Here is a 14,351-nt window from a genome sequence, read left to right as displayed (position 1 = left end):
TTATATATTGAAAATTAAGGGACTATTGTAGGCACTTGTGGGGAGATGGAAGTAATGGGAAAACAAGTCATTCACAACTTCAAAGTCCAGTTGACTAAAAGAGATAAGACAGATACAACTAGTTGACACATAATACAAAAGCTGTAAACACCTCTAATGGAGTACAAATAAAATGCCCATGAGAGACAGGGGATAAAGAAATCTCTTTCTACTGAGATGTCCTTAAAGGTGTAACTCAAAGGTGGCATTGATCAAATGGAGGTGGCATTTGGACAGGGACTTGAAGGGAAGAGGATTTTAAATGGAGAATAGAGAATGGTCAAGGCATTGGGTCACGGGAACAGCCAAGGGAAGCAAGAAGCAATGGGCAAATGACAATGGTCCGTGTGGAATGAAGAGCAGCCAACAGGTCTGCAAACACTTGCGGGTAACCACGGGGAAACCTGCTCAACTGTCAAAGGAGCCTGAATATTTATCTTCTCTAGATGTTGAGAACCCATTAAAATTTTTATTGAGAAGTATCATAATCAGAGCCATGATTCAGAAGACTAATCTGGCAATAATCTAATCCTTAAATTGGAATGAAGATGCATACTTAAATATTTATCTGCTTTATTTGCATTTAAATACAAATTGCTATAAAACATTGCACATGCTATGCAGATTTTTGCTAGAAAATTTTACCCTACAACATCTAATTTCCTACAACATCACGAACTAGCATATAAACTAGCCCCTGGATTCATGTACATGTCAAAAAGTAAGCATTCTTTGAATAGCCAGAGTATGGGAAACTGAACTCTAGCATACCTAATGGAACTTCCATTTCTGGGTCACACTTTTGAGACCAAAATACATGGAACTGTTCTGATAAGCAACACTCTTGGCAATCCAACCCTGCTTGCTGCCCCTGAAAACAGAAGTACTAGCAGACTGGGTGACAATGAGCCAGAAGATACAAAGCTCCAAGAACACACCAAGTTCCTTCCTAGCCACATTACTCTGAGAACTTGCCAATTTATGCACTAGGAAATTAGACCCTTCACTGCATCAGTCTTGGTCCTTTGAGCCTCAGTGGCAAGGCACAGAAGGTATTCTCAAACCTTAATGAATTACCTGAAAACTTGTTTGAAATCGAGATTCCTGTCCTCACCCACTACCCTGAGATTCTGATTCAGCAGGTTAGGGTGGGGCCCAATAATCTTCATTTTTAACAAATATCTCAGTAACTCTGATGCAAGTAACCTAATAAGTTACCTACATTATTTGTAACCCAAACTGGGACCTATTTGGGAGTAAAAAAACGGGGGGAGTTAATAATTATGCCTGGATAATTGGCAAACACTGTGCAAACAGCAATGAACACCAGCCAGTAGGAGAGTATCCTTTAAAAAGGTGGAGAAAGGAGGCCAAAAATAGATGTCAGATTGGACATGTGGTTTACATCACAAGCCAGAGAATTTTTAAGCTAACACAGAAGTACCTGCTTCAAACCTCATCTTCCAGTCTTTGCTGTTGAAGTTGCCGTTTATGTAGTCCAGAAGATGTCAGCACCATGAGGAAGGGACAGAGCATGGAGGAGGAGAGGGACCGCCAGTGAAGAGAGCTGGGAGAACTCGGACTTGACAACTCTCCACAGGCTGAGGAGTCGAGAGAAGCAAGTGGTGAGAGTTCATTAGAACCTTTCCAGAAAAATCTTCTCTTTTCTTAGATCCTGGTAGGCATAGTTACTTGTCAGCTGCTAGGGATGATCTTAGTGAGATTGCATTCATCTGCAAGACTATAATGCTCTGATAAACATGTCCTATGCCCTGTTTTGTTAATTTTTTTAAAGAACTACTTTCATGTAACGATACAGGAAAATACCTAATGTTACATTTTAACATAAAATTAAAATTGCATGTTACAAATTTCAGCTACAAAAATGAACAATGACAATATACAAAACTGGTGTGTGTTAGGTTAAGATGATAGGGTGATAAATGATTTTTAGCATTTTTCTTTTAATGAACATCTGTAAAGTTTCGTTGGTTTTTGCCTGCCCAGCAGCCCTATCCCCTTATTATGGCAAAAGCAACTCTTTTTCTATTAAAAACAACCTCTCCAAGAACTGGCAGTATGTCAATCAAGTTCCCCACTCTCCTATCACAAGGGTGAACACAAAATACGAAGTACTTCAATACCCAGAACACAGTGACCAGTCCTACAAGTGGGCATATGCGCAAGAAGGCAATGTTCAAGTTCTTTTTTCAGGGAGTAATATGGGCTCTAGGAGAGAAAGGATATCTCAGGAAGAAAGGGCAATGCTGACAAAGGGCTGCCAGGGGCCCTCTCTCCCACTTTCCAGGATAGCCTGCCTGAGAAGAAGCCAACGCTTGGTTTCTAACAAGCAAGAGAGACCTAGGCTAAGTGACAAGGCAGCTGGGAAAGGGAAAGAGGAAAAGACAGAGAGAGAAAGAAGGTTCCTGGTAAAACCTTGCCCCTAATAAGTTTAAGCTAAGTCCCTACCAAGTCCTACCAGAATAATTCCTCAATATATTTTGCTAATATTACTGATTTCAATTTTTTATTAATTATATAAAACATGCCTTTTGTTTTCTTTGTTTGCAGTTTTTTCCCACATGTGGCTCCAGAGTTAATATCAGAAGCAATACTATTTGTGACTAAAAAACTTATGATGCACCACAAAGAGAAGAGCAGAACGACACAGTCTATCTCCACTTTGCAGAAGCATGCTGAGGACAAGACACTAGATTCGCTTGCTAATCAGAAGATGTGCCAGAGCTACAGAATAGAAAGGAGCCATTTCAAACACCATCAGCTCAATCTGAGTAGTAGAAGTCAGACAAGCATGGGTCTCATCCCAACATTACCATTAATTAGCTGTATACCACATGCACATTTCTCAACTCCTCTGAACCCTCTGTTCCTCCCAGTGTGGGCTGATGCAGGGTGGTTGGCATACAGGAGTTACTCAAAGACCTTGAACTACCATTATCCCTGTGAGGATGAGCATGATGATGCTTCTGTGAAAACTGCAGAGGAAAGAAAGACATAATCTGCGACTTCGCAGAACTTTCAACTTAGATGAAGGAAGAGAAAACCACATACGAACCTCCAGATCACCATGCTAGTGAGAAAGCCTGGATCTGGACTGATCTGATGGCTGTCCCAGTCCTCTAAGGCAACTTGGCTTGAAAAGAGGAAGAATGTCCCTTTCCCAGATTCCTTCATTGTCATGAGGGTTTCAGTGTCAGGGTGGTACTTTGAGGAAAAAAACCTGAACTCCGTACCCAAAAGCTTGGTTAAAGATCCACAGGATCAATAATCCATGTGCTCTGGGCATATTTTTTGTGGGGGTTGCTTTAGCAACTGAAGTCTGCCCATTTAGAATCCCCACTTCTCTGGAATTAAGAAAGCATCTGCCTAATTCTGGCGCTGTTTCCAACACTGATTCTAACCAGATGTGCAGCTTGTCTCCATCCTTGGCCTGAACCTTTCATATCATCCTCACTCTTCCTATATCCAGTTCAGTCATTCACCTCTCAGCTCTCCTTCCTCCCATTACACCTGGATAATCCTCACTTAATTATGAGGAAACTTCTGTAGCTCCTCCACCTTTCCTTCGTAGCTCCTCCGCCTTTCCCATAGGATGCTTCTGTAGTCGGTTGAATAGTGTCCCCCCCAAAATTCACATCCACCTAGAACTTCAGAATGTGACCCTTACATGGAATAGATATAATTAGTTAAGGCAGGTCCATACTGCATTAGAATAGGCCCTAAATCTAATAATTGGTAGCCTTATAAGAAGAGGAAAGACACAGGACACACAGGGAAGAATGCTCTTTACAGTTGGGTCCCAACCTACTTCTCCAGCCCTTTTCCCCTTATTACCGCACACAAGCACATCATGAACCAAGAAGCAAAAATGAAACCTTGGCATCACCTAAGCTGGCCTTGCTCATTTCTCCTCTACTTTCTGTTTGCTCTTAACATTTCTGCTTCCCAAAACAGGTTCTACCTATCTCCAAATTTATCAATCAAAATTTATTGATTTAGTACTCAGTCTCTACTGCTTAGCCCTTCCCTAGCCATTCATCCAGAAAAAGAGTTCACCCATCTGTGAACTGTGCAAAATAGTCACTTACACATTCTCTTGGGTTATATATATATATATATTGACCATGTGTCTTAGTTTATCCAAGATCTTAGTTTACCCTTGTTGTTTTAATATTATTATGAAGGCCATCCTGCTTTAATCTAAAAAGCAGACCAATTTAAATAATAAAATATATGGTCATCTTCTGTATATTGAGAATTCATCCCCTCTAATCAAGACTACAAACTCCCAAAGTGCCTAGAATAGTAATGTATACAATGAACACTCATTATATTTTTGAATGAATAAATAAATAAGTGAAAAAAATGAATAAAGACAGACTTGGTTTTGTTACCTAGTTAACCTTAACCTGAAAAAACCTTTTTCCTTTTACTTTATTATCTTATTATCCTTTTACTTTTTTATCACCTTATTCTACATGTAAAATGAGGATAATATTTTTCTGATTTGCTGCCAGGAAGACTCTAATAGTTATTTTAAGATCCTCCAGAAGAAGCACTGAAAATCTATAGCAATATTTTATTATTATTCTCAAAATGCCTCATCAGTCTCTAAGAAAAATCTTCTTAGACAATGCATAGAGGGATTTTAGATGTCTATTAGCAAGTCCATTTCAAGTGAGAAAATGAGTAAATCTTTATTTAGTCATACTAAGTAATTATTAACTTATCTTTTGACATTTTCTAGTGTGTACTTTATTCTTAACCCATCTAACAACTGAAAGGCACAAAAATAATACTTGTTTTACTTTTTACATTTCAACAGTATCTATCAAGTGAACATAATCTTTGTATTGGCACAGTTAACTAATAGATGAAATAAAATAAATAAAAGTAGTTCCCACAGGCAATTAAGCTGTCCTGGTTGAGAAAATAACCCAAATGAGCTAGTAAGTCATATAAGTTCACACCTGAAGCCTAAGATATAAATAAACAAAATAAGACATTAAGAAGACATACCTTGCAATCAACATATGGTCCTGAATATAAGCTAAAAATTGAGGATGATCTTTTCTAGCAATGTATAAACATTCTCCATGCAGACAGAGAATCTTCAGGCAATTGAGCATATTAAAAAGAATGTCTGGCTCTTCAAATTTAGCCATTTCCTATGCAAAAAACCACATGGTTACTGGGTTTTCCAAAACAGCATTGCTACTAATTCAAATATTCAAAGATTTCAAAAATGTACCTGGAAAATGGTGTATATTAATCTCAATGTTACAGGAAGCTGTTGGTAGCAAAACTTTCTTTCAGTATCATTCTTTACTGCTGTGAAGAAATAGTTACACAAAGATTAACCTAACTGCTCCACACACCTCAATCATCATCAGTTGATCAAGATCATGAAACCAAATATTGAATATATTGAAAAGTGTTTGTACACAAACATTACATGTTTTTATTTTCTCTCCAAATTAGAATATACCCCCCTTCTATGCAGAAAGTCTCAATATAGGCTTCTCTGCCTCCATTTTCACTATTGGCCCATCATGGATTCTGAGGTCTTTGGCTCCCTGAGTCAGCTCTGTGCAGGTCAATTAACACTAGAAGGGTTTATCCCACAGATTAACACAAAATAGGGGCATTTAGAAAAAGATGAATATATTCATATGAAAACACCATTCATTTTATCTTTTCATTTTATCTTCTTGTAGGATCTCTAAACCCTTTGTCCCCATGGTGGAGGGCAAGAGTATACTACTATACATAGACGCATGCTAGAGAAAAAAATTCACAAGCTAGTCAAATGTAGAAACTAGTGCAAAATGTGTTAAGTAATGTGCCAGTGTAAGTTTTGGCAATTCCTAGAATCAGAGACAAAGGCAATCTAATCCTCTCGGCCTATATATTAAACAGTTTATTGGGACTCTTCCATTCAAAGATATTTTAAACCCTTGCTATCACCCCTTGACTCTATTTTGTTTAATGTAAAATTTTATACAATATTTTAATGGTGGACATACATGACTGCTGTATGAAAAAGGACCAGGCCACACAGTGCAGAAAAAGGAAATTGTCTTGAGGAAATGGAAACTACTGAACATGCTGATAGAGCACCCACCCCCTGATTCCCTGATGAGGAGCTGAGGATCGCTGCCTGAAGGCCACAGAGCTGAAGCAGCCCTGCAGCTCTGAGAAGCCAGCAACACATGTCATGGAAGACAGTTTATAGGGGCTTCCTTGAGGAGACAGTTTATAGCTGTGTCCTGCAAGACAGCAGAGCAAAAGAAGGGAAAGAGCCAGAAGCTGTGCCAGGAGCCTGAAGCAGTGTCTGGGGAAGAAGAGTACAGTGAATGCTTCAAGAAGTGGAGTTTATGATAATTCAGCAAGAACAAGAGTACAATTGGCCCTCTACATCCAATCTGTACCTATAGATTCAACCAACCAAGGCTCTAAAACATCCAGAGGAAAAAAATGTATCTATACTAAACATACATAAATTTTTTTCTCACCATTATTCTGTAAAAAATACAATATAACAACTATGTATATAGCATTTACATTATAGTAGGCGTTAGATGTAATTTAGAATAACTTAAAGCATACAGGAGAATTGTGCAGATTACAGGCCAATAGTACATTATCTTATATAAGGGACTTGAGCACCCACAGACTTTGATATCTGTCAGGGGGAGGGGCTGTGTCCTGAGGATATTGAGGGACATCTGTAATTTATAAAAAGAAACTGTTTCAGGGCTGGGGATGTGGCTCAGTGGTAAAGCACTTGTCTATTGTCTAGCATATGTGAGGTCCTGAGTTCAGTCCCCAGCACCACCAAAAAAAAAAAAGAAAAGAAAAGAAAAAGAAACTGTTTGATTTTAACTATTGCTCAAATAAAATATTGCATACAAACAGAAGGGGTAATGAATTGATTTGTGTGTTATCTTAGGTTTAGAAAATAAATCTGTGTGGAAAAGAGCACAGGTCAGGAGATCCTAAGGGAAGCCCTTGCTTCCCATGGGCATAAAGCCTAATAGAAGCATAACTCTGGACTTCATCATGCTTCTATTTGGGTTCTAGTCCCAACTCCTGCTCTTTAAGATTTGAATTTTAAATCCTCAGGCCCCCACCCAGAGTGTACTCAGAATCGGGGTAGGGTGGAGCTCGTGGGTCCGATTGTTTGTTTCCGCTCCTCAGATGGTTGTGATGCTCCAGCACAGCCTTGGAAGCACTCACACACAAGCGTAAATGTAAATGAATCATGGGAGCCACCTCATAGGCAAGTCATTTAACCCATCTGGGATTGATTTTCTCATCAGCAAAGTGAGAAAGCTGAACTAGATCAGCAGATTTCAACCTTCTTTTCTGAAGGACGCTTTGTTTAGAGAAAATCTTGCTTAGAACTCCATGGTATGAAATAGAGCAAGTTGGAGCAATCTCATAGAGCTGGGCAGGGAGCCTGCATCTTTACCATTTGCACTCATTTCCCACGAAATAGAGCAAGTTGGAGCAATCTCATAGAGCTGGGCAGGGAGCCTGCATCTTTACCATTTGCACTCATTTCCCACCAATTGTCACCAAAAGTGACAGAAGTTCCAAAGGAAATGACACAGAGCTTTCATAGCTCTAAGAAGTACCCTTCAAAAACCAATAAAATACACCACTTCAGACATTCCTTCAAACTCTAAATTCCCATGGTGTCAAGTGGTATGAGTTGAGATCTTCATACTCAATTGACCATGCAGAAGCAGTTCTGACCAAGAATTCTGTAACAATGATGTGGTTATCTTGGTCTGAATAAGACACCCAGCAGCAGCAATGAACCCCACAAAACAGTTCCCTAAGAATGCTTACTGTTCACTGAAGGGATAATGTAAAGCCCATGCTTTCTAATTCTGGAGTGAGTCTCCCAGGACCAAGATAGTCTAATAGGTCAGGATAGTGGAAGCAGGAATGTTTTTTAAAAGCTGCCTAAATTGCCCCAGGTACTGTGCAAATTACCAGAGTACCCACCATCCAAATCTAGAAATCAGGCTTCCCCAGAGGCACACAGGGTCCTTTCCTGAATTCTCTAAACTCCCTCAGAGCACAAATTGCAAATTAATCCATTTTCCTGTTACCTTATTGTTCCAAATTTGCCAGCCCAGAACCTTTAAGCAAATTAAAAGGAAGTCATTCCTCTTCCCACCCAGTCTCTGAGACAGACCTTAATAGCTCTGTGAGGAGCACTGTCCAGGGTCCTAACCAAATCCTTAGGGTGCAGAAGCTTCACGGAAGCAAGCTCTGATGCCTCTGTATGAAAATACTTTGCTTTGGCAACATGCCCTGAGTAGCTGTTGAACTTGTCAGCACCCTCCACCTCAACCAATCAGTCTTTGTTTAGAGTTATTTCTACACAAAATGAACACAACTCTTCTGTAGGAACTGTGTTAGTTTTCTATACTAAGATGACAAATTTTCATTGATAACAAGATTTGTTGCCAGAAAGATGCCATAATGGATCCTTCACCTCATAATCTGGTGAGACAAGGCTTATCTGCTCCAGTCAACACTGAGAAAGGTGCATCTAAACTTGCCCTAGTCAATATTAACCTAAGAAACCGATACAAACACTGGGCCCAGTGCAAACTGAAATGTGCATACCATGTGCTCCCCACTAGCCAAGTTCACCTACCAGCATGTTCTGTGGGTGTGGTGCGATTGCCTGGGTTCTCCCCATGCTTGGCTGCCAGGTCCTCCTCCTCTCCTTCAGGGCCTATAATGAACTCTGGTCTGGAAGAAAGGAGGCTGTCCTCAAGGCTGTCTGTAGGCTCCTGAAACAAACACAACAAACAGCCAGATGAGCAGCCCTTCAGGGCTGTATAAAGGTTTGATTTAAGTCAATAAAAATGGATCATGGCCTATTCTGCTCAGCCATGAACAGAAGGCAAAAGCAGCCCAGCTCCAAGAAGCCTGAGTTTGCTTCCATAACAGCGAGAGATCTGCACCAACCATTGCTGGAACATTTGTTTTCACTTGAAATACATATGGAAAAATAATGAACACATTGTCAGATCTTCCTAGGCTGAGCTCCGCTTCTGTTTTAATTCCCTAGATCAGTAAGCAGCCTGCCCCCCAAGGGACTCCCACCCACGAACAGTTTGTTCAGAGTTTATTTAGGAGGGAAAAATAAGAGGTTTGCAAAGATATATTCAAATACAAACACTAATCAAAATATTAGGAGCAAGAAGTTACCACAACATGTGAAATAAAGAGGGAACAGGGTACAGCAACCCAAGTGTCCATCAACTGGTAGATGAATCAATAAAATGTGGACTGTCCATGCAATGGAATATTATTCATCCTTAAAAAGGAAGGATATTTTGCTACCTGCTACAACATGGAGGAAACCAGAGGACATTATGCTCAGGTATACCATACAATTTCACTTATACAATGTACATCATATAATGTGGAAATAGTAGGATGGTGGCTCCCAGGGGCCATGGGGAAAGAGACGTGGGTAATTGTCATAGTTTTATAGAGTGTCAGTTTTGCAAGAGGAAAAAGTCCTGGAGATGGGTTGCACAACAGTGCAAATATACTTAAATTTATGTATTTATACATAATATGTCATGTATATGCATATGTGTGTATACATATAGAAAATAAGCTGCAAACATGGAAGGAAAAGAGAATATTTTATTTTTTTAATTTTTTTTTTTTTTTTTTTTTAAGAGAGTGCTAGGTATGGCTACCATTTAAAATATCTAACTTCTGGGGCTGGGGTTGTGGTTAACTGGTAGAGTGCTTGCCTGGCCTATGTGAGGCACTGGGTTCAATTCTCAATACCACATATAAATAAATAAAATAAATGTTCATTGACAGCTAAAAAAACTTTTTTTTAATAAAATAAAAATCTAACTTCTGGTTAGTCTTTATTATGGTTTGGATGTGAGATGTCCCCAAAAAGCTCACATGTGAGACAATGTAAGAAGGTTCAGAGGAGAAATGATTGGGTTTTGAGAGTCTTAACCTAATCAGTGAATTAGTCCCTGATGGGATTAACTGAGTGGTAACTGGAGGGAGGCAGGGTGTGGCTAGAGGAGGTGGGAAGTGGGGCATGGCTTTAGGTTACATATATTTGTATCTGGCAAGTGGAGTCTCTCTCTGCTTCCTGATCACCATGATGTAAGCTGCTTCCCCACACCACCCTCTCCAGCCATGATGTTCAGCCTCACCTTGAGCTCCAAGGAATGGAGTGGCCTTCTATGGACTAAGACCTGAAATCGTGAGCCCTCAAATAAATCTTTCCTCCTTTATAGATGTATGAGATGGGTCATTTAGTCACAGTTGCAAAATAGCTAACTAAAACAGTCTTCTACCTTTTTTTTTCATGACTCATCTTCAAATATCTTCTTATAAAATTATCCTCAAAAGTAACACACTGACCACTAAACATTTTTCTAAATTTATTTGACAGTCAACTGAAAGCAAACAAGAAATGAAGATTGATGGGACAAAGAAGATCATGAGAAGAACAAAATGAATGCTGAAACAATGGCTAAGGCTCTGAAAAACACCTTTGCCAACTTTACAGTGTTATTGGGACTGGCCCTGTTCCTAGGACAACCATAAAGAAAACATCATATCAAATCATAAACTGAGTTTCATGCAGTTTGACCCAGTGGAAAGTTGCCTGCTGTATATTGAGTTCTACACAGACCTGGTAACCCACTTTTCCAGTACTGTCCTCTAAGGTGGCAGGGATCAGTTGTTACCTATCTTACAAACTAGTCTAAGCCTCCTGCCAGCTCATTCTTCATGTCCTCCCCAATCTCTTGACCTCCACTCATCCCATGAGGAAGTAGTTACTACATGCTATAGATACTAACTGTTCTAAGACAGAGTCGTCATCTGTTAATGAGCATCTACCCCACGATGTTCGTTATACTGGGGATTGAACCCAGGGACACATAATCACTAAGTCATGTCCCCAACCCTTTTTATTTTTTATTTTGAGACAGGGTCTTATTAAGTTGCTTAGGGTCTCACTAAGTTGCTGAGGCTGGCTTTGAACTTGTAATCCTTCTTCTTCAGCTTCTGAAGTTTCTGGGATTACAGACATGCACCACCACGCACAGCAATTGCTCATCATACCATTTCTGTTTATTAAACCAGTTAACATTGTAGAAATCATAATAGTAACTAAGTATTTAGTTTAATGCTATATATTATTTGCATTGGTTGTTGTTATTATTTGTCTCCCCCTAAACCATGAGGTACTAGAAACATTCAGGGACACTATAAATTCATAGGGTAGAAACTCTATTACCTCAGATTGATACCAATAAATGTGTAGACACACAAACAATATGAAAAATCAAGGAAACAAGCCATCCCAAACAAATCAAAATACCTCAATACAGAATCCACTGACACTACAGTGAAGAAAATATCAGAGAAGGAATTTAGAAAGTTCACAGGTAAATTGATCTGTAAAGTAAAAGATGATATAAGGAGTGAAATCGGAGAGAAAATACAGGAAGTGAAAGATCACTTCAATCAATAAGCCAAATTAAAAAATCAATGGAAAGCATCACCAACAGACTAAACCACTTGAAAGGCAGAGTTTTAGGGAATGAAGACAAAAATATATAATCTTGAAAATAAAGTTGACCATGGAGAAAAATGTTAGGAGACCATGAACAGAACTTCCAAGAAATATGGGATAACCCGAAAAGGTAAAATTTAAGAATCATTAGGATAGATGAAGGCTCTGAAATACAAACTACAGGAATGCACAATCTTTTAAATGAAAAATCATCAGAAAATTCCCCAAACTTTAAGAATGAAATGGAAAGTCAAATACAGGAGGCTTGTTACACATTATTATGAAAACCCCTAACATAGAGAATAAGACAAAATTTTAAAAGCTGCTAGAGAAAAACCACAGGTCATATTTAGACGTAAACCATTCTGGACTTCAGCTGATTTCTCAACTCAGACCCTAAAAGCTAGGAGGTCTTGGAATAATATATACCAAGCCCTGAAAGAAAATGGATGCCAATTAAGAATATAATACCCAGCAAAATTAAGGTTAAAATTGAAGATGAAATAAAAATCTTCCATGATAAAAGTTAAAAGAATTCACAACTAGAAAGCCTGCACTACAAAATATACTCAATAAAATATTTCACGTAGAAGAAATGAAAAATAAAATTGAAGAACAGCAGAGTGAGGAACTACACTAGAAGAACTGTCAATCAAAGGATAAACTTATATAAATCAAACACTAGAAATAAATAAAAATGACGGAATAAAAATCATCTCTCAATAATAACACTGAATGAAAATGGCCTACATTCATCAATCAAATGGCATAGGCTAGCAGATTAGATTTTTAAAAAGACCCAACAATTTGCTGTCTCCAAGAGATTAACCTCTTCAGCAAAGACATCTATAGACTTAAGGTGAAAGGATGGGAAAAACATTCCATTCATATGGATCTTATAAACAAGCAGGGATTTCTATCCTCATGTCAAGTAAAGTGGACATCAAGTCAAAGTTAATCAGAAAAGGCAAAGAAGGTTATTTCATACTGCTTAAGGGAAGTATCCAACAATAAGAAATAACAAAATAAATATCTATGTCCCAAACAATGGAGTATCAATATATATATAGCAAACATACCTTCTCAATATCAAGACTCAAATACACCATAACACAATAACACTGGGAGACTTTAAATGCCTAATAATCACTGGATAGAATCTTCTAAACAAAAAACTAAATAAAGAAGGCTATAGAACTAAAAACTACAATTAAAACATTAGGATCTAACAGACATGTATAGAATATTTCATCCAAATGACCTGAATACACTTTCTTCTCAACAGCACATGGATCATTTGCTAAATAGACCATACCTTAGGTCACCAAAGCAACTCTTAACAAAACAAAAACAAATAGAGATATACCTTGCTTCTATCAGGCCATAAATGAAATAAAATTAGAATTAATGATGAGATAAAATAGAAGCTATTATCCCAGGAGACTAGATAAACATTATTGAATGATGAATGGACAAGCAGAAGAAATCAGGGATGAAATTAAAAAATACTTAGAGGTAATGAGAATAATGATCCAACAAATTAAAATCTCTGGGACACTCTGAAGGTGGCTCTAAGAGGAAAATTCATAGCTTTGAGCTTATTCATTCCAAGAATAGAAAGATATCAATAATAATCTACATTATATCTCAATGCCTAAAAAAAGAAACAGATCAATACCAAAATCAGTAGGAAGACAGGAAATAATTATAATCAAAGCTGAAATCAATGAAGTTGAATTTTAGAAATTAAAAAAATCCAAAAAGTTGGTTCTTTGAAAAAAATAAACAAAATTGATAAACCCTTAATGAAGCTAATCAAAAGAGAGAAAAAAAACAAATTATTAAAATTTGTGATAAAGAAGGAAATATCACCACAGATATCACTGAAAAACAGAATAATCAGAAAATATTCTGAAAATTTACTCCCTAAAAAAATTAGAAATCTTGAAGATATCAGCAAATTTCTAGAGACATGACCTACCTAAATTGAACAAGGAGGACATAGATTTAAACAGAACAATTTCAAGTAATGAAATTGAAGATGCCATCAAAAACAAAAATTGTTAATAAAATAATGGAAAAGTACACACAAAAACATATTAAAAAGATAGTGCACCATGATCATGTAGGTTTCATCCAGGGATACAAGGTTGGTTCAACAAAAAATAAAAATCAATAAATATAATTCACCATATCAATAGACTTAAAGACAAGAATCACATGATTATCTCAACAGATGCAGAAAAAGCATTTGACAAAATACAGTATCCATTCGTGTTTAAAACACTAGAAAAACTAGGGATAACAGGAACATACCTCAACATAGTAAAAGCTATACATACAAACCCAAGATCTACATCATTTAAATGGAGAAAAACTGAAAGCACTCCCTCTAAAAACTGGAACAAAACAGGAATGCTTTCTTTCACCACCTCTATTTAACATAGTCCTAGAGCAATTAGGCAAAAGAATTAAAGGAACATGAATAAAAAAAGAAGAGTTCAAACTACTCCTATTTATGCTAAAACACAACAAGGGGAGGAGGGAAAGAACAGAAGTTCAGTAGATTAGACAAAGGGGAATGAAGGGAAGGGAGTGGGGAAACTAATAGGAAAGACAGTGCAATGAGTCTGATATAACTTTCCTATGCACGTATATGAATACAGCACAGTGAATCTCCATACCCACACCATGT

The 14,351-nt window shown here is 37.8% G+C and overlaps 1 protein-coding gene across 1 annotated transcript in view; it reads right to left on the bottom strand.

Moving 5' to 3' along the window:
• Positions 1-14,351, bottom strand: part of Unc79 (unc-79 homolog, NALCN channel complex subunit) — a 252,433-nt gene that overhangs the window by 104,755 nt on the left and 133,327 nt on the right. Inside the window, 5 exon segments of the mRNA XM_047541641.1 lie at positions 1,484-1,534; positions 1,537-1,640; positions 5,080-5,228; positions 5,312-5,391; positions 8,738-8,876. Coding sequence (XP_047397597.1) covers positions 1,484-1,534; positions 1,537-1,640; positions 5,080-5,228; positions 5,312-5,391; positions 8,738-8,876 — 523 coding nt within the window.

Source organism: Sciurus carolinensis, chromosome 2, assembly GCF_902686445.1.
Source record: "Sciurus carolinensis chromosome 2, mSciCar1.2, whole genome shotgun sequence".
In the NCBI taxonomy this organism is placed as follows: Eukaryota; Metazoa; Chordata; class Mammalia; order Rodentia; family Sciuridae; genus Sciurus; species Sciurus carolinensis.
The sequence above is the reverse complement of the archived record's forward strand: the minus strand, read 5'-3'. Positions and strand labels throughout refer to the sequence as shown.